The sequence below is a fragment of the Chroicocephalus ridibundus genome, chromosome 1, assembly GCF_963924245.1.
Source record: "Chroicocephalus ridibundus chromosome 1, bChrRid1.1, whole genome shotgun sequence".
NCBI lineage: Eukaryota > Metazoa > Chordata > Aves > Charadriiformes > Laridae > Chroicocephalus > Chroicocephalus ridibundus.
The window spans coordinates 32483288-32505109 of NC_086284.1; the positions used below are offsets into that span (position 1 = coordinate 32483288).

At 42.3% G+C, this 21822-nt stretch overlaps 1 protein-coding gene across 3 annotated transcripts in view; it reads right to left on the reverse strand.

The window, feature by feature from the left end:
• RNASEH2B (ribonuclease H2 subunit B) overlaps positions 1–3879 on the reverse strand; it is a 44356-nt gene extending 40477 nt beyond the window's left edge. For 2 of the 3 annotated variants that reach the window (XM_063333803.1, XM_063333794.1), the window contains exon 1: positions 3732–3879. In XM_063333803.1, coding sequence (XP_063189873.1) covers positions 3732–3795 — 64 coding nt within the window. In that variant the 5' untranslated portion in view covers positions 3796–3879. The remainder of the gene's footprint in view (positions 1–3731) is intronic. The other variant, XM_063333786.1, reaches the window with a different exon arrangement.
• Positions 3880–21822: the final 17943 nt, after the last annotated feature.

Below are 21822 nucleotides of genomic sequence, written 5' to 3' on the forward strand. Positions count from 1 at the left end.
TGGCACATCAAATCATCCTGCCTCCATGGAAAAAAATAAGTATCAGCAGAAACACCATCATCAGAGCTTTCACCAGGACAGGGATAGGCTACCATTTCTAAAAGTAAAGTTTGCTACCTCATCTAGAAGTTGCTTACCAGCGAGCCCAGATATGACTGTCTGAGGCTCTCCTTTTCCCTGGTGTGACTCTCCCATGCCAAGCAGCCCGGGTGTCTTGGTGTGAGAAAGGGCTGGTGAGAGCAAAGACTTCTCATTGGGCTGCTGATAACAAATGAGGAAAGAAAGCCATAGGAAAGACTAACTGAAATGAAGCACAGGGTGACTGGCCTGCTGACTGAACATCACCTTTGCCTCTCAGCTCAGGCAACTCTGCTCCTTCTTCCCACCTTCACCCACCTCTATAATCCATACAAACTACTCGCTGAGCTATACAGTTTGCAGCTTTGTCCTATGATCAGCAGGCATGAGATGGGCACTAATGATCAAAATTTTACAGTACTGGAAATACAATGATAGAGTTAACCACTTGCAACGGAAAGTGACAGAGGCAGGCTGCCTAGAACAGTTCAAGAGGGCTGGGATAACACACACAATTGGTAAAACACACACTCCAACTGCATTACTCTTCTAGCCATAATCATGACTTCAACAAAGAACATGGGCAGTTCTACCCAACTGAGGAAATTCCTTGTTTCTGAGCTGTTTCCAGAACACTGAAATCAATACAAAAAATTAAGAGCAGAAACAAAATTGAAATTTACCTCTTCAGTCTTCAAACGTGCTCTGAACAGCAGAACAGGAATTTATTGTCTATGCAATATAACAACGTGTATAAACGTGTACTGAAACAAGGAGATCAGTAATAATTTTATAACCTCCAATACTAAAGCAGACAAGCATACTCTGCTCACTTTCTATGGCAATTAGAAAATTAAATCTGCCGGCTTTTTAGCTGCTGTATTCCAGATACCAACCCAATGTTGTCAGTTGCTGAAGTCCAAATTACAAAGAATCTCACCTTTCAATTACACGTGCTTTTTACAGTTAAGTGTTCCTACATGTCACATAAGCAGCAAAACCATGGTCAGAGACTTGTGCAAAATCAGACAGATTCCCAGAATGACATAATAACTAAGGAATCAGAGGAACACATGCATCATCGTTCAGAACTCCAGCCCTGTCTTTGCCTTGTTCTAAGAAGCTATTGTTGAAACTCTAACAGTATGAATGATTGAAAAAAAAAACAAACCACGATGCTTAAGAAAGCAAGTTTCAGTTCTCATTGTTTTACTTCCATACTTCTGACCGACCTCATTCTTTTTCAGACTAAGGAATCTAGTCTCTTTGCAGAACTAGTCACTATCTCCACCCATACAGGAACTTCTAAGATGTCACAATCAAAACAAGATGAACAGCATATATCCAAGTGGAGATACTATTAGGTTGTGTAGGCTGGTATAAATTATTAACCTTACAAGCTGTCCTAGGAGGCAGACTACCCAGGTGAGCAGTTCAAACTAACTTAAGCACTTGACACCGGGACCTTAGAAACAGCCTTTATTACAAAACAAGTATTGGAGCTTCTTACATAGCATTAAAACACACCTTGCTCCTTCCTTCCACTATGCACAGGATAATGGCCACAGATACAAGAAGATAAATAGGCTATTTACACCTAGAAGGTGTTGGAAGACTTATTAACGAATGGTATTAAACTCACATCCAGAACCAAGTCCTGCAATTATTTACACAGCCATTTTTACGCATGTATGTTGCATAATGCCATGCGGGGTATTATAAAGATACGTACTGCCATATGAATAAAATTTAACAGTCAAATAAAAAGCATTTTTTGTTATAAATCCAACTGCATCCATCTTCGTTCCTAAAAGTAGTCAGGTCTTCCCACTAAATATTCTGCTAAATGGACAACAAAGAACTTCTGAGATCCATTCAACAAAGCAGTTAAGAAATACAAAACTTCGAAAAGTGATAGCCGTCACCTTTAAAAATCTCTTTCCGGAAAAAAATGTTCAAACTAAAATCATTAAATGTATTTCATTTCAGCAGTCCTATTCATACAATTGGCAAGTCTCATCAGTCATGGATTTCTGAAATTATCAGCCACACTTTTTCTAAAATCACTATGTGCTTTGGGGCTCTACTAAGGCTTAATAAACTTTCTTACAGGTCTGGAGTACTATATAAATCTTGTCAGAGCACTGCTGGCATAATTGGTAATACAAACTGTCTGGCTTCATGAAAGTTACAAGCTCTGGCTCCAATCCTGCAAACACTTACTGAAGAATTTAACTTACTGCACAGAACTGACTACTCATGCATAAGTTAAGCATATTTGTAAATATTTGCACAGTATGGACATCTGTTGGCATAGCCAGTCATCTGATACAAGATTCAGCTTTAAATCCTAGTCTGCAGAGAGTCAATATTAAAAAAAAAAGGAATTCCTCACTCTTAAATTCCTTTCTTAGGCATCAAGCATGTCAGATAACATAGGGTGGTATTGAAAAGTTAAAACCAGAGGAACAGAGGAATCAGTGAAATCGTAACAACTGGTTCTGTTTCTCATGTAACTAGAGAAGCTTGATTTCTTATGGATGCATGTCTGAAGACTGAGCTCCTGCCTTGTTTTCAACTTTTGCTGAACTAAGCTCTTGCTATACCTTTCCTTCAGCAGTGCCATTTACAGCATTTCTCACATCATCGCAGACATTTTCACAAAGCTCATAAAATTACTCCAAATAGCTCCTCCTTTTTATCAGGTTTAGTTGAAATTAACACTCAAGAGTTTTGAGTGGGGTAAGAAACAGGCACAGTACAAAGCTGGCCCACATATAGTTATGGAAGCTGCATTTCCTTAGGAAATCAAACTAAAAAAAAAAGCACTTACAAAATGCCTCCTTTCTCTTAGTGTCTTGGAGTTTGAGCACATCCTGTTTCACTCATACTCTTTAACATAAAAACCTTTTGTAATCTGTGAATTTAAAATTTTAAAACCTGAGACTAGGCAGAAATAAACGTAAAGGGGGAAAGGCATCTTCCCATTTATTCAGTGCTAAGAAAGAGAAACTAAGCCTACAGAGTTTAAGGCCTTGTATATATTGCATCTGCAGAGCTGCCATGTGGAGGTCTGTGTCTTTAGCCTATAGAGAGGAGGAGCTGAGGGGATCTCACTCTGGCTTCCAAGGAGTTTGTTTTAAAGCTGAGCCTTAGGGCACAAAACCGCTTCCTTCAAAAAAACGCAGGAAAGGACTAAGGGGATGGAGGCAAGGTGGGCTGCCAGCAGCAGGGAGATGACGGCAAGGCTCCATCAGGGACCTCAGTGACAAGATCTCTGTTTTACAGCTCCTCTGTTTGCAAACCAGGGGTGAGCTGACCTTTGGAAAACCCTAACGACACACAAAAATAAAACGGACAGATGCAGTGAGGGAAAGAGGGTCCCTCGAGAGGGGAAGGCGGGGGGGGATGCTCTGTCGGGCCTTGGGTAAAGGCTGTATCTCAAACCATCCTTAACCACACCAGGGCTAGGGCTGGCTGCGCACAGCAGCCCAGAGACCTGCCCCACGCCCTCACAGAAGGGCGCCCGTCTCCTGCCCATCCCCGCCGCGATGCGGGCAAGCGCCGCCAAGAACACTCAGCGGGGCGCGGTGGAGGACGAGAAACCGGAGCTGCGGCGGGGCCTGTCCCACCTCGGGGCCCCGCTGAGTTACCTGGCGCAAGGAGCACCCACTGGCCCGGGTGCGCGTCCGCGGGACGCTGCTTGGCGCCGTGCATGCTCCGTACGCCCCGGCGGCGGCCGTCGCCCGCGCTCCCGCCGCCTCTCCCGCCGCCGCAACATGGCGGCCAAGGCGGAGCCACCAGAGGCGGGAGCGGAGAGGCGGGAAAAGACGCCGCGCGCTCCCGCAGCCCCGCGCGCCGCGGCAGGACGGCGCCACCCCGCGGGCGTGAGGGGGGGGGCGCGGGCGGCAGCAGGGCACGGAGGTGACTGGGGCTGGGCGGCCGCTTCCCCTCCGCTCCCCCCTTCCCGCCTGGAGGGAATGGTACAAGCCACTGTACGGCAAAGCCGCTCCTCTCCGCCCGCCCGCCAGTGGCCTGCGGGCTGTGGGGCGGGGGGGAGGAGGAAAGAGGGGGAGGGCGGGCAGCCGGTCGGACGCGTCCCAGGAGCGGACGGGCGTTGGCGGCCTGCCACCAGCGGTGTTCCCCAGGGCTCAGTGTTGAGGTCCGTTCTCTTTAATATCTTTATCAACGACCCGGGCGAGGGGATTGAGTGTGCCCTCAGTAAGTTTGCAAACAACACCGAGTTGGGTGGGAGTGTTGATCTGCCTGAGGGTAGGAAGGCTCCACGGAGGGATCAGGACCCTGTGGTGGGGTGGATCAATGGGTGGATCAATGGGCGGATCACAGGGTGGATCAATGGGCTGAGACCAATGGTATGAGGTTCAACAAGGCCAAGTGCTGGGTCCTGCATTTGGGTCACAACACCCCCATGCAGCGCTACAGGCTTGGGGAAGAGTGGCTGGAGAGCTGCCCGGCAGAAAAGACCTGGGGGTGTTTGTCAACTGCTGACTGAATATGAGCCAGCAGTGTGCCCAGGTGACCATGAAGGCCAAGAGCATCCTGGCCTGTATCAGGAGCAGTGTGGTGAGCAGGACTAGGGAAGTGACTGTCCCCCTGGACTCAGCACTGGGGAGGCCCCACCTCAAGTGTAGTGTCCAGTTTTGGGCCCCTCGCCACAAAAAAGACATTGAATCACAGAATGTGTTGGGTTGGAAGGGACCCTTAAAGGTCACCTAGTCCAACCCCCTGCAATAAGCAGGGACATCTTTAACTAGATCAGGTTGCTCAGAGCCTCATCAAGCCTGGCCTTGAATATCTCCAGGAATGGGGCCTCCACCGCCTCTCTGGGCAACCTGTTCAAACACATTGAGGTGCTGGAGCGGCTCCAGAGAAGGGCAACAAAGCTGGTGAGGGGTCTGGAGAGCAAGTCTTATGAGGAGCGGCTGAGGGAACTGGGGTTGTTTAGCCTAGAGAAAAGGAGGTTGAGGGGAGACCTTGTCACTCTCTACAACTACCTGAAAGGATGTTGTAGAGAGGTGGGAGTTGGTCTCTTCTCCCAAGTAACAAGCTATAGGACAAGAGGAAATGGCCTCAGGTTGCACCAGGGGAGGTTTAGACTAGATATTAGGAAAAATTTCTTCCCTGAAAGGGTTATCAAACATTGGCACAGGCTGCCCAGGGAAGTGGTTGAATCACCATCCTTGGAGGTAAGCAGCTCGGGTAGACGTGATGCTTAGACATATGGTTTAGTGATGGTTCTTGTCAGTGTTGGGTTGATGGTTGAACTCGATGATCTGAAAGGTCCCTTCCAACATAGACAATTCTATGATTCTACACGCCTTCCCCCTCACACCCTGACAGCTGTCAGGCAGAGGCTTCTTTTTAACCCTGTCCCATCGCAGGCCGGGAGGGGACTTGTTTTGCAGCGGTCTGTGGCAGGTGCTCAGGTGGCCATGGCTGAGTGGTGCCCACCACTGCCCCATTGCCACTGGCCCCTGGCAGGAGGCAGCACTTCTGCCAAAAGCTTTGTCTTGAGGGGGGCACCGCTTTGATAAGGCGCGATGCGTTTGGACCTAAAGGCAGAAATGCAAAGCTGTAGAGGTGATTAATGGATTTGAATATCTGACGTGAGGAAAGGCCGAAAGCTGGGGCTGTTCAGCCTGGAGAAGGGAAAGCCTGGGGGGGTATCTTAATCCACATACATAAATACCTCATGGGGGGAGTAAAGAGGATGTAGCTGGGCTCTTCTCAGTGGTGCCGACTCACAGGGCTCAAGGCAAAGGGCACAAACTGAAATGCAGTAAATTCCATTTAAACATTAGAAAAAATGCCTTTAGCGTGTTGTTGGTCAAACACTGGAGCAGGTTATCTTGGACAACCACAGAGTCTCCATCCATGGAGATGTTAAAAACCTGACATTGCCCTGAGTACCCAAGTAGCTGGCCCAGCCCAGAGCAGGGAGCTGGACTAGACCCTTTCCAGAGGTACCTGCCAGCCTCTGCCATTCTGTGGAACTTCAGTCCTCCAAGGCTAGGTGTGGGCAGAGCTGGAGTCCTCTCACAACAGTCAACCTCCCCGGTGTATAATATGATCTTGTTATATAGGTCCTATACCCACAGCTCACACCAAGGAGCCACAGTCATGAGACCCATGCTTATGTTTATTTTCATATACATGTCCATAAGTACATAAACTTAGTTTTACCAACACAAGAATGGGTTGATGGCCACCGTCCCAGAGGATTTAGGAGACAAATATTATATGTTATCAAAAGTATTAAAGTGTACGTATCAATTGTAAATCTCAGAGATATGAAACAAATATTAAAAACATACTAATATCTATGCCCGAAACCAGAGCAGAACTAACCAAGGCCAACATATGCAAAACAGCTGAGTTGATGTAAGGCTGAAAAAAATAATTTCCTGAAGTTTGAGCATATACATTCATTACTCTGAGATTACAGTAATCTAAATTTGTTTTATTTTAATTTTCCTGATTTTTTCCCTGCTTGAAGTAGGGCAAGATCTGAGTGCCAAAGACCACACCACACCATGTGTTTTGAAGAAGTCCCCACTGAAATCGCTTGCTTTCAAAGTGATTGCAATTTGCCATAGCATATGCCTGGATTGCAACATTCACTGATGGGTCTTGTAAAACCCTCCTCAGTACTTGTGTTAGCAAAGAGAGAAAGAGGCTCCCAACTGTTCTGCTGTAATCCCTACATGAGCACTGGAAGAGCAGAACAGAGCTGGTTGCTGTGTTTGATACCTTCCTAGAAGGAAAGCCTTCCATATGGAGAAAAGGTTCTCCATAAATAACAACATCTATTTGGCCTCCAGTCCTAAAAATGACAATGAGTTGCAGGCTGTTGTACATCCCTGAGCTTAACAAAGCTCTGGAAAAGCCAGGAATCCAGCCCTGCAAGCCTCCAGATGCAGTGTGTGTCAGGGTCAAGTCTAGAGGCATAACCTGCAGTTGTTCCAGGCATTTTATTTCCTTCCTGACTGTAGTGTGTGATGGAAATGTTATAGCAAACATTGCTATATGTTTGCAAAACTGACTTATTAAGTTCACATTTTTCAAAGCATTGATCCGTCCTTATGTAGACACCTGGTAAGCAAGCTAATTTTCAGAGGTGCTGAGTGCTCCTAACACCAATTGAACTGAATGAATGTTCCAGATATTTATTTCTTTCGATTTATGAGTGTTTACCACAATCTCTGGATGCATATTGGTCCTGAGATATATAATGTCCTTTTCCAGGAACTTTCAGATAGAAATGATTTTTTCAGATACTTCAAAATGCCCCAAACGGAAATTCTCAAATGGGCCTGAATAAGGCTGTAGAATGACATCCGTTCTGGAATAAAAATAATGCAGTAATTTACTCATATTAAATATTTAAAACTTTCTGTTGTTACTCATGCACATTTGAGATATACTATCTGTCTTTATAAACAGAGGATATACTATATCATTATAAACAAAAGATACACTAATTAGGGATTTCTGTCAGGAGCTGATGATACTAAAATCTTATTTGCTTAAAAATGAAATACTTTCCCTCCAGGCTTGCCAACACTTTTAAGCCTTAGTGATCTCTCCCAGAAAGAAAATGCTGAAGTTTAAAACACTAGGCTGATCTGAACTGCTGCAGTGATATCATTGTAAATACTCAAATCTTAATTTTACACACATGGGTATTCTCATTTGGGTCCGCATGACTCATCACATACAGAAAGCTAAATGCATGCAATATGGGACCGCTTCCTATCTGAGGACCATCGTTTTACGCATATCAGAGACATTTGACGTGCACTCAGACTTCACCTGCACGCTCTCCATTCATTTGTTTCTGCCAGGGCTGCTTCTCATAAACCAAATGTCTGTGCAGACACAAGCATCCCTTTTTTGCCAAACAAAAATGACTTACTTTCTGCTGCCAAAGAAACGTTACCTTTGTGCACCTTCAGCTGCGGAATTTACCCCTTCCTTCTCCCCTACACCAGCTTTTCAGTGAAGCAACTTTTAAATCTTGCTCCGAGCAAGAAGCGAAACAATGTTTAGAAAGAAATGTGATTCATTGTTAAGTCAAGGTTGTCATTTAGAAGACAAAAATGGTTTCACTTATTATTATGTTTCATTTTACACTGTTTCAACAAATTATATTTACAGGCCAAGTTCATCTATTTTATGCTTCAGTGGTTCAAACATTTACATGGATAACTTTAAATCCACTGATCTGCACATTTAAGGGTCAGCTGTATGTATGCAAGTATTACATTTCATCCCAGTAAAAGCCCTATTGATACATGTAACTTCAGCTGATGTACGAAGATAATTATGATTCATTTTGATTTCATTTACCTAGTTTGAAATACTGTTCTCTGTTCATCACAGGTCAAATTATTGTTTTGTTTGGTTTTACTCAAAACAAAATATGTGTGGCATTGAAACAAATTGAAAATATTTTATTCGGTCTTTTTTTTCCCTTATTTTTCTTCCTGTTAGATAAAAATCACTCCCCTTTATCCTCATGACTAATGGTGGATACGCACAAAAGAAGAAAAACAACAAATAAATATGAAAACCGGAAAGCCTAATAAAACTGTATAAGGGAACAAGAATCATGCTTCATTATACATTAAAATAAGCTCATTTAAATGACAAATGGCATATTCTTAGAATACTTTAACAGATCATAAAACAGTGATGAAGTATCCGTGTTCTGACCCACCAGTGCAAATCATGGTGCTTCCTCATTGTGTGACCAAAAATACTCCCTGATTTCACTGAAATGCAACATCTGTCTCCCTCAGTTCAAGCGATGGGATCATCTCGTCACGCGTGCCTTGACACAGTCTCATTCTGTGGCAAGAAAAATTGCCATTTTGGTCACATGAAACACACATGTGTTGGCATGTAGAAGGGAACAGGTCCAGGTGTGAAGTCTTCTTGTCCTCCAGATAGGATTGCTTGCCTCACAAAACGGTTTCCCAATCTCAGTTTAATTCAAAAACACTCAAGAGCTGATTAATCCCTATATTTAAATCCTACTGACCTTGGTTCTGCTGTGACTCAGAAGAACATATGGAGGCCTAACATAGAGATGGCATGGACCAGAAATAACACATGCAGGATTGCAAATTATAAAACAACTCTCAAAACCATGTCTGAATTTCCAACTGAAGTCCCAAGTTAATTTTTCAAGCTGAGGAATAATTATTTTAAATAGTTCTTTATGACAGTATTCATCTAAGCAGGTTCTTCTCTTATTGAAAATAGTCCATTTTAAGGAAAATAACAGTACTCATTTAAAAGCATTCAAGCAATGATGAAAAAGATTCTAACCAGCTCTGAGCAGAAATCACGTTGTCCTTTGCACTGAACAAGGTTGTGTCACATGTATAGGTAACAATTATCAATTTTTGCCTTAGCAGAAATAACCTACTGGTTTCCAAAATTTGCTTATATGTCAGGTCAAATAGGAGTAAGAGAGAGAAAAGGAAAGAAATCAGAATTAGATGGGCAAATAGAGGCACACCCACGGAAACCATGGGATTCATATTGCCTGATTTTATACTGTAAATATCTAACTTCAAGCTGATTATTTAGTGTCTTTTTATAGTTAGTGGAGAGAAACACAGTAGCATTCTTCTGACCTACTTTGTAATTTTATCTCAGAGTTAGCCCATGTATATCTAGAGATATATATCCAAATTGCAGATACCTCAGATGAGCAGGTAAGAACCTTTCTCCAGTATTTTTTTTTTTCTGTCCTGGGACAGGCCCCAGTTTACATCCACTTGTTATCATTATCTCTTACTTTTTCCTTCCGTTTTTTTTTTTTTTTTGCATCAGTCACACCCTAAGGATGGATGAGGACCTTATTGTGGGGTTGGCACAACCAGATATTTATTGATGCAAGTATGCTGGATCTCCCAATTTTCTTTTAGAGCACCTCAGAATTATTATTTTTCCTCTCTTTAATCAACCAGAAAATTCACTTATTAGAGGTGGGTTGCTATAGCGAGCAGAACTTGGTCTGTTTATAGAAGCTGCTCAGAATGATGTATATTGTTTGGAGAAAAAAGTTGAATGAGTATACAGATTGTGAGCTGGCTTAAAGTGAACAGTAGCAACACTTGTTTAATGTGCATGATACATTCATCCACAACAGTAAGTTACAGCAAAATATCCTCCAGATTATGACTCAGACACTGGCAAAAAAGAAAAAGACACTAACATATTTCTAAAAAAAACCCCACCAAGCATATGGAGACTTTTCTGAATATTTTCAGGTTAAAAGCTGTTGCATCAAAAGTGTTATAGTGGCCGTATTAACCCCGCCTTCCTGCACTGTGGGTTTCAATGGATTTCTCAGCCCCATCCGGACAGTCTCAGAAAGCAAGGGTTCACTTGAAATGCAGAGCGTGAAAAAAAACCCTGTGCAAACAAAATGTCCATCTTGGTGAGAAGGAAGACAATACTTCAGTCTGGATGTTATGGTGAACCTCGTAAGTGCCATGTGGTGGTATTATTACTGTTATTATAAACCAACAGTACTTTGGTGGTCTTGGTGCTGTACTTTCCTTCCACGGTATCAATGGTTAGAAATGTAGTATCCATAAGGTAGAAAAAACTGAAATAATACCTTTCTACCACAGTTCATACACACTGACACAGATGCATATATATCTGTGTACACAGACACAACCATTTAAAATATGTATAGATATTTTCCATATAAAATATGTATATATCTATCTGTGTGTGTTTGTGTGCACCAAAATGTTTCGTAAGTCTATGTACCAGTCTATCGGACCTGAGGCTTCATCCCTTTGATGTTGAAGAATAGAAGCCTAGATTTCTCAGACAAATCAGTACTATTTATCCTAGAATGCTACCCCTGTAGTCCAGAAAATGCCTCTTCTCCTCATCCATCTTTAAACACCTATAAGTCCCTTTGATCTTCCATGTTCCCATTTTTCCCCTCTGAGGAATTCTCTCTGAACCACCACTCTGTGTTTAATGGTTTAATTTCTGCCAATTTTTTTCCTCCTTGCTTTTTACTAACAGCAATCCTGTTACTAAAGCAACACATTCATAATCCTAATACCCAGCAATAACTAAGACAGCATCCCATGTTCAGAAATCATTGCAGAGGTCCATCACGGTTAATTGTGAAACCTAAATAGTTAACTTCTGCTTCCATTCATGCAAGTGTAAACTAACAGATTTACCCTCTTGCAGAAAACCCTCCAGGTGGGATCCCAAAGAACAGAAGTGTTTATAGTGCTGTCTTCAGAGAGATCCTCCTATACAGGTTCAGTTTCTTTTCTAGCAAATACTGTATGTCAATCTGCCAAGAACAATTTTCACCAACGATTCATGTGCTTCAAACCCAGACTTAGTCCCCCAGAAGACCCAATGAATTTCTGTCATTGGGGCTGGTATAACAGTCGTCTAGATGAGGTAGAAAGTCTTTGTCTTTTACAGTGGATAGAAAGGGATAAGGAACTAACAGCAACAGAGAAGTAATTATGGAAGCTCAGAGTGGTGTTTATAGCCCAATCTCCTAAGGAAGCAGGGCTTAGGGGAGCATATTGTATCTGAGTCCTCCCTCAGTAAGTGGTCACTGACTTCAGCCACCTTTGATGCAGGTTTGTATTTTATGAGAACACACAGCTAGGTTGATATGAGAAACACCCTTGAGGTGGCATTCAGCTCCCTAAAACAGATGCCCATCTCTGGACAGCCCAGCAGCTCTCTAAGATCCATGGCATTTATTGACTGCAGGCTTGACTTTGTTCCCGAGTGGGAACGCCTGGCCACTCACTTCTAGTCCGGTGGAGCATTGGTCTCATGTAGGTCTTCTGTCATATCCTCTAGCTCCATATGCATGTATCACATATCTTAAGGTATCTTAGATGGCATTATTGACTTTTCTGGGGAAGAAAAGGGTTGTGAGATGAAGAAACACAAATTTTAAACACCTTAGGCGTGAGTATTTTGATCTTCAGGCCGAAAAGGCAGTGGAGTATCAATACAATAGCCAAGATTTCTCTCTTCTGAGAATTCTTTCATGTCAAACTAGGTGTGAATATTCCTGAAGGCTTCCCAGCTATGAACAATAGCGTTCATAAAATGGCTAGCATCTGCATGGATTATCTGATGTCTAATAAGAGCTTGAGCTCATGCCACGATTCAAAGGAAAGTTCGATTAGCTGTGGGACAGAAATTCATTAGAAACCCATCTTCACTGGTGAACTTGGAACTATTGTTTCATTGTCGTTACTCCAAAAGCCAAATACTGTACTACTTGTATCCCATCTGTGGTCATGCATAAAAATACCTCCACAGGGCCAGAAATATGGGCTCCATCGTGGTCTTGGGAGAGCTGAGCATTGCTTACAGGGTGATCTGTAAGCAGAGGGCACTTGCATGAGTGGATTTAGAAAGAACAACCAGGTCTATAGCAGTTTGAGACACCCGAGTTTTAAATGCAATGAGCCTAATGTAAAGCAGAACACAAACACTGCCCTCACAGACAAAGAAATGTATTTAAAACAAGTTGTTGTTTCCTCATTGGGTTCCATGCAATTCTGAGGCCACAATTGGTATTTCCACTGTTAGAGTGGCCCAGTCCCCCAGGACACAGATGGCGTTGCTGCCTCTTCTGTAATTCCTGGTTGTGGCTTCTTTACTGTAACTGCGAGTGACATCAGGAGAAGTAAAATAAACAGGGTTAAAGCATGGCCTCAAACACTGTCCAGAAACTATCTGTATCATCTAACTGGTAGCAACTCCCAGCGTAGTCCTGCACCAACTAGTAAGCCCCAGCATAATGTAGGGGACAACATGGCCGTTCCCAATAAGCAGTATGAACAGGGCCACCCTGTTTTGGGGAAAGACTACAGCATCAGCGTCATGCTTCTTCCCTTGGGGCCATGGAAGGCACCCTGGCCTGATTTGTTTGCTAGTGTAGACACAGCCATGCTTCAGTAGGGCTCACAATGTGGCCTGTGAGAATTTTTGCCAAAGAGGTCTACTGCAAGCAGGCACAAGAGGTCAATATTCAAATAAATGTTGTAAGGCTCATCTATTTCTAGGAGATGGGGCTGAGGATTGCGTAGAGATGGCCAGTTCATGCACCGTGAGCCTGACATTTCGGGAAGTAAAGGGCTTATCGCACAGGCAGAACACATACTGTACATCTGCATCTCTGAAGTGTGCAAATAGGCTGTGTAACGAGTGCAGGCGAGTGCAGGTACTGGTGCGTGCATGGTGGCCATTTGCCCAGAACTGACGGCCCAGGCAAAGCTATTGCCATGGCTCCAAATGGACAGCTAGACATGCAGGAATCCTAGAAAAATGATCATGTTTTTCTTTTTTCTGACAATACGAAATTTTGAGGTGAAAAAATGGGTCTATTCTGTGGAATTATGGAGATATACCTAAGGTTATTTTTTTTTTATACCTAAGAATTTAAGATTTTCAATTGCTTGTGAGTTAACGGTTTCAGCTCCCATACTATGTAAAACTTTTAATTTCACAGCAGTTTTTCATTTATCTTTCAAAAGTCTTCTGAATTCATGCGCAAAATGAGTCTTACTGGTAATTAGGTATTTGGTGAATTCTTAGCTTGCTGCATGTGTTAATCATTTGAAACTAGCTGTACTCTAAGGTTACTTTTAAATCAGGCTGAAAATCAGAATTCTCAGTTGAATTATATGTTGGCTTATGAAGTGTTGTGTCTTCAGTAATGCAAGTAAGTCTATTATTTTGTGAGTGCTGCAAAGAGGTTATATTGTTAATATACACAAAAATTGGTTTCAGCCAAGTATGTTCTCAAGGGGAATTCTAGAAGGCAAAGGGTCCTTGTTATTTGGAACATCATTAACAGTATTTTGTGACCTTCAAAGCAGATCATTAGAAAAACGACTTGTTAAGTTATATGTACCATCCATAGCTTTATAGAAACAAAGGGCCTGTGTGAGATACTGTATCAAAGATTCTGCACAGATCAAGAAGTGTTGTCTTTGACATAACCCTTATCAAGAACATCATACCAGAAATGAGGAATTGGCAATAAAACATCTCCTGTACTGGGTTTGGGAAGTAACCAAACTGATTACAAAGAAAGATTGTAAATTGATTTAAAATGTGAAAGGGTAGTATTAAACTTAAAGACTGCTGTACTTGTTCCATGTCTTTAGAAGTGACTGGCTGAAGAGTGACTTGCCTGTAGTCTGAAACAGACTTTTTATCATCTGTCTGCTGGACGGAACAATACAGGCATGTTTCATTTATTTAGAAAATGGCCAGGGGCCAAAGAAAGATTAAAAATGTAAGCAAGAGTCAGTGCAATGGTTGTTCCTGTAAGAGTTAGGCATTTGGACTGCAATATCAGCAAATCCTCCTACAAAAGATGTATTCCTACAACACAGGATTTGCATTTGATGTCCTGGAAAAGCAATTGGTACGGTAAGGACAGGCTTACCCGTTGCTCCAGCAGTTGAATTTGAAATGCAATTGGCATTTACAAGAGTAAACAAAGGCAATTGACATACTTGAATAAGTTGTTTTGTGAGCAGCAGAACTAATGAATGCAAACAAATTCTAAAAGGAACAAATTGTTTCTTACGAATGTCTATCTTTGTTCTTCAGCGTCCCCCATCCTAACCCCAGCTGCCCTGCCCAGGTCTTCTTCACCCTTTCAGCCAGCTGAAGTTCATCATATGCCGCAGGAGCTTATCTAGAGTTCTGGTTGCCCCCTGGCCACGGCCAGACAGACCATGCCATAGCTGAGCTCAGTGGGGGCCAATTGTCTGAGGACCTCTATCCTCCAGAAGATCCTAATTGATCTATACATCCCGATGAGGCCTTGAGCAGCCTGGTCTAGTGGGAGGTGTCCCTGCCCATGGCAGGGGGGTTGGAACTAGATGATCTTTAAGGTCCCTTCCCACCCAAACCATTCTGTCATTCTGTGAGTCTATAAGATGGGATCAAGTTTGCCTAACTGAGGCACCTAACGAGCTTAAATTCAAGAAAGCTAGGGAAACAGCCTTCTTTCACTGTTTCTGCCCCTACCACAAGCAAAAGAAGATCTTCTCTGCCTTTCTGAGACTATGCATCTAAATTTCACATACAAGGTCTGCCTTCAGAGACATCCAAGGGCATTTACCTGTCCCCACTAACAGAGTGGAGTTTCCCAGTAGAGGGAAACTTTGTTCTAGGAGGGCTTCCCTGAAATGTTTCTTCGAGTTAAGAACCTAAGATAAGATTCCAGTTTGAGCCTTACTCCTCCTAATTTCATTGAAACTGGCCATGGAGGTCAGGAAAGGAGGACAGACTGCCTCATTGCAGGAATTATGGGAAACCAGGCTAAAAATAAGAGCAATTGGGGAACATGTGTATTTAATATAGTGATTTATCTACTATAATATTGCTATAGATAATGTTGAAAAATCTTGCAAAGACTACAGTAAATTTTCATTTACTTCCATTAAAACTTTTTATGAATAGGTGAATACCAGTCCAAAACTTGTGTCTACCTGGAACAATTTAATTCAAGAAATGTAGAAGAGTTCAGTCCAAGATTTCATTTCGGGTAAGGGAACTGATTCTGCTACGTACATCATAATTGAGTTGAACAAAAGACTAAAACTTTTTGAACACAAACTCCTGTAGAAAAGCCGTATATTACCAGTTGAACTCAGGTTTACTGAGTCTTCTGAATGTACCCAGACTGGTGGCTGATGGGATTCCTTAGGCTTTCTCCAAAATATGTTTTTAATTTTTCCTTGACACTCAGGTTCAGCAGAGATCCATTGTTTTATGATTTAACTTCACTCAACTGTTTTGGAACACGTACAGCTCATTACACAAAGAGAGCTGGAGAACAGCTAGTTCAAAAGGACAGTAACAGAACTTGAAACAAGTCAGTTTGAATAAAATAAGAAACAGGCTCAGCCTGTATGCAAAAATCTGACTGATTTCAAGCTGAAATCCTTTCACATCTGGATAAACAAAGAATATACTATGAAATTGAGTTCTGTGCCTTCTCGCTCTGTTGGGGTGAAGCTGGAATGAGGAGATGCTCCGATAGCACTTCCACTGCTGTGCTAGCTTGACTGCAAATGTGACTGAGACGTGGAAGAAATCTCACAGGAAGCCTGTTTGGAGCTCCGTTGCACAGACAGAAGAATTGAGCTGTCTGGGAGTGAGTGTACCTCGTTTTCTTCAGTGAGTGTCTGAAGACTTTACTATCAGACCCTGAAATTCACAGTAGAGAATATTTGTCTATTTGTCCATCCATGCTCACTTTTTTTTTTTAAATTAAATTGAGTGCCATTTTGGCCAGGCTATGCATTCATGAAAAGTGCTAACGGATCTCTAATCACCTGGACTGGCTTTGTCTCAGAGACAGCATCAGCAGCAGTGCTGAGTCCTCTTCTATGAGCAGTGGCATCGGCACAACAAAGAGCAGTTCTTCCTGCTACCAATAACTAACCTCCTTCGGCTTCTTCCATTTACATCCAAAGAGCCCTTGCTTCTTCTCTTCTCTATTGTGCAAATACACTCAGAATCTGCCATGGGCTGGCTCTAGACCCATCTGCAGTCCCATTTCTCTTCACAGAGATGAAATAAAACTTTCCAAGTCAGTTTTGCTTAAGCAGCAGAAAGACTGGGGAATCATCCTGCACTCAGACAGAGGTATTTCCACTGAGGCACTGAAGATACTAAAGTACTAAACCCATTATCTCAATGTTTCTGAAAAAGAAGAAAACTTAAGTAACATGGTTTTATTTGTGCACTATGTAATTTGTGAATTATATAAAACACATCTAGAACAGTATCAATCCTTAGGAGGATGTCTTAGTTCTGCCTCACAGGATTTCCACATTCGATGCACTTAGAAGTAGAGTGGTATACAAAAGCTAACACCTTTTTTTTTGTTAAACTGAGACTTTTATGCTCTACTTTTACATGATTTAATGTGGAAATCCTGAGGGACAAAAAGCAAAAGAAGGAAAAAGCATCTGGAAATAAAAACACAAGAAACAAGGGGGACTTTGGCAAAGGAGGATAAAAAGATATAGAAAGAAAAAAAGAAGTGAAATATGTCTAGTGAGAGAGAAAGAAAAAGTAACTGCAGGGAACACCAGAAATGTCGTACCTGTGGGACCATATCAGCAGCTCGGAAGGAAGCAGCTGTACCCAACGGAGACTCAGATTTGTCAGAGACCCTGGGGCCCTCTTGCCAGAAACCGGACCCAACTTCCAAATGCCAAGGAAAACAGGGGTAGAGACCAAGAGAGCTTTTTGCCTTAAATGAAAAGCTTTGCCTTAAATAAAAACTTTGAAAGGACTGTCTCCCGTTCTCCTCTACTGTATGAAAAATAGCAAACTTTAGCAATGGCTGCTGGGCTCCATTGTCAAGGCCTGGGTTATAACGCGGCTTGGACAGCCACAGTGGATGAGGCCAGAGGGTGACACAAATGGAATGACTTTTTTTAGTTGTGTTTTGGTGTTTAGTTTTTATTAGAAAAAAGCTCTTTAGCTTAGATCTCTACCTAGGCTTTTTTCTTAACCTAGATATAAAACAGTTTGGCTCCATCCTAACTGGCCAGCCAAACTGTGTTATAAGGTCAGGCCATAAACAAATTTAACAACTGTTGTTAATTAAATAGTTATTGTAGTATAGATGGGGTCAAACAAAGGGTATGTGTGGGAGGGGAGGGGAAGAGAGGGCCTAAGTGGCAAAAGGTGGGGGGAATCTTGGCTCCTGATTTAGAAGGCGCGAACAAGCAAGAACTCTGTGGAAAAGACCTCTGGGACATAACAATAATAGTTAACGTTTCAAATTTTGGTGCAAATATTAAGCAATTAATAGCAAAGGACAGCTCATGTTCCCTCTTTTACGCTTTCCTATGTTCTGAAACCATGTTGGTAAGTAAGACTTGGCTTTCCTCAAGCAGAAATCCTGTATCTACCTCTATCAGTTGTATCACTTTAACAACAGCGCTTCATCGGCATATTAATGCCTCCCCGTGCCAGGATGTTTTCCAAGTTCCAGCTGCTTAAAAGAGTTGTTACGGAATGGGAATTCCAGTTGGAGATTTATAGAAGAGCAACAGGGGAAAAAAAAAAAATAGAAGAAGAAGAAAAAAAAGGATTACATTTAATTTCAATTCTCAGAAATGTGCTTTCTTTGTCATGAAAGTGGAACCCTGCCTGCACGTCTGCAGCCTGCCTTGCATACTGATTTTGTGTGTGCCTAGCTAAAACCGGTGCCTGTGATATGATCCGATTCTGATTCTACAGAGGAAAGCAGGAGGAGCAAAATTTATGTTTCAGGTCTGTAAGGCATTTTAAAGTTAATCGGGTCCTTTGGGTCTGATATAATTTGCGTAAGATTGCTGTTGATGATTAGAATAGCTATTTAAGATTTTTGTTAATAGTCTGTTACATGGACCCAGTGGAAAGATTCCAATAGCAGTCTGTTAGTTTTTCCCTGTCACATTCAGGTTACAGACCCTTCACAGATGTTGTAAATAGACATCAATACTAAAAGGGAATATTACACAAATTAAAATCATAAGTGTGCTCAAACTGCCAACACAGACATTTTGTTAAAAACATCTGTCACATAAAAGCAAACATTTAAGGCCATTATATTTATAACAATTGTTTTCATTTTTAATATCTACTACATATTTTTCTTTTCTTCTGCTGTTATTGACTTGAATATTTTTTCTTAGACTTTAATACTTACTTTTCCAATATTACTTATGTTCTTGACCATATAAATAATAATGTGGACTTTTAATGAAAAGAAATAAATCTCAGTGGTTGGAAATCTAATAGATACTTGCACAATGAATGAGTCAACTGAGAATCCAACACTGTGTTCTCCAAAAAATATATAGTTATGAGATACTATAGAGACAAGTATTAAGCTGGATGTCTGTTCAATTACATCCAGTTATTTCATTTGTTCTGAAATTAATTTCTTAAGTGAAAAGGATAAATGACACATAAATGTCCTATTCTGGGCCTTTTTGTTGCATTACTGCTGATGCAGCTGTTTTAGTCGTACCAGCATTCACCATGACACCGTGCAATAGAGCCCTCCGATGCTGGACACCCCTGGGGTGCTTTCTTCCTGGCACACCTACTGCACTGGTATTATCCATCCCTTCCTTCTCCCCTTCCACTGCTGCTTCCTGTTTCTGGGTACAGCCTCTGTGATATCTCTTAGCCCAAGGAGCTCTAGGCGTCTCCCACCAGTGTTGACCTCTTAGGCTGTTTCTACTGCAAAGTAAAAGAGGATTAGGAACCATCAGTGCCCCCATTTACCCTGCTTACAGCTCTTCTCTCTCTCGTAGGTTTGCTTTGGGGGGAGCTATGTGCAGCTAAGGCAGGAAGGAGCTAACAGTGAAGAAGTGGGGACAACTGAGACTTTGTGCTAAAGCTCACATCCTTGTCCCCTCCCATTAGTAGCAGCCCACCTTCATGCTTCCTAACAGCTCAAACAGACAATCATAGAATCATAGAATGGTTTAGGTTGAAAGGGACCTTAAAGATCTTCTAGTTCCAACCCCCCTGCCACTGGAAGGGACACTTCCCACTAGACCAGGTTGCTCAAAGCCCTATTAGGCCTGGTCTTGAACACCTCCAGGGATGGAGCATCCACAGCTTCTCTGGGCAACCTGTTCCAGTGCCTCACCACCCTCACAATAAAGAATTTCTTCCTGATCTAATTTAAATCTACCCCTCCCAATTTGAAGCCTTGTGCTATCACTATCACCCTTTGTCCTATCACTACATGCCCTTGTAAAAAGTCCCTCTCCAGCTTTCACGTCATAAGATTACATAAATTCAATGAATTGCCACAATCAGGAAGGCTTTGCTGCTCATAGAACAGTCTTGGTCTGGTTAAAATCAATACTTGTTGTTTTCTTTATTAACTGTGCTCTGAAAACTGCTTAAATATATGATCAGCTTTAAGTTAACACTTAACTTTTCCTTAAGTGACATATTTCTTGATATAAGGCCTCCATATAGTTAGACACAGTGGAAGAACAGTTGCAGTCCCTTGAGGCACTGTGTTTTGCGTGGCTGAGGGTGTGCTGGACCCTTCACAAATGTAAATAGAGACATGGCCCATGGCCTGGGGAACTGTTGAACCAACTCAGACTCACACAGAAAAGCCATGAAAAATGTAAATACTGGCTTCTGGTTCAACTCAAGAATGGCGCAGACCTCATGAAGAGATTAGGAATATGCTCTGTTGTGTAGGACTGAATAAGCCAGGCCCATAGCATCATAGAAAAGTCAGTTGGAAGAGATGTCTGGAGGTCACCTGGTCATCCAGTCCAACCTCCTGCTCAAAGCAGGACCGCCACCAGTGCCAGGGCAGCCTTTAGTCTGAAGGAACATTGTGAAATATTTTTTCATTGCTGTGCATCACAAAGTATCATTACCCTTTAAAAATCTTATGTACAGCTTCTTTAGAATTATCCTGCATGTCAGGATCAGGCCCAATAAAGGCACTATACATTACAAAGTGCCATTATTAAGTTCAGAGTAAAGCCCAAACCAGAAGTCACTGGGCTTCAATGAGTTGCTGAAACACAATCAAGAATAATTTTAGATAGTAAAGGGTGTCCCTGTAGCATCCCACTGCTGCTGCAGCGGGGTTCTGGTTTGCCGTAAGTCACAGAATCACAGAATGGTTTGGGTTGGAAAGGACCTTAAAGATCATCTAGTTCCAACCCCCTGCCATCGGGGTGGGGGGGTTGTCCCATCAGCAGGTCCCATCATAATTGTCTGTCATATCTGCCGGCCTTGTATGGATGCCTCTGTATGGTACTAGGGAAACTCAACTATCATCACCCATCTTTATTGTGGAGATACATATCCCATATCCTTGAGGTTTCAAAGGTAATAGGAGGCCATGCTGTATGAGCCTGAACTCTCAGTCTGTGCAGTAAACTGGCCTTACTCAGACAAAAGTATCAGAATTTAAGCTTCTCTCATGTATTCTTCAGGGCTTCGGTGCTGTCTAACTAACACCTAGCTGTATAAAAAATTCATTGTATTTTTTTATTTGAGTACTTAATAGTATTTGTTCAATTGTATTCTGTTATTTTTCATTAAACAGAAGACGCCTGAGAGAAACATATAAGAAACAATAAGAAAAGATAGCGACCGTGCCCAAAAAGGATGAGCGATCACAATCTCCCCCACTAAAATGACATAATGTATTTTTAGGCTTTTTCGGTGGGAAAATGGGAACACAATGGGTCACAAATAAAATGTTGCTCTCAGCGTTACTGCTTTTATGAACTGCAAACCAGAACCACCAGGCGTTCCGGCGGTGTGTAGATAAGAACCATCAGCGTCAAGGCACTAAACTGACAGATTCCTCTAAAGCACGTAGCCCCTAGGTACGTGACCTGCATGGGATCCTGCACTGGAAAATATACAATTCCTGCAACATGTCAGCTCCTCTGTTTTCTGCTCGTCTTAATTTTTGTGTGTGTCTTACTTTGAGATGCCTTATTTGCCATGCTCTGCATTAGTTTAGGCAATCATTTCTCAGCCTGCGTGTGTGCCTAGTTCCTTTATTTCCGTTATTTTGCTCTGTGAACATAGTTACTGCTGCTTGCAGCGTGAGTTCTGGTAGCATTGTTCATCCCTGTTCTTTATAAGCTTGAAAGTGCATGAATT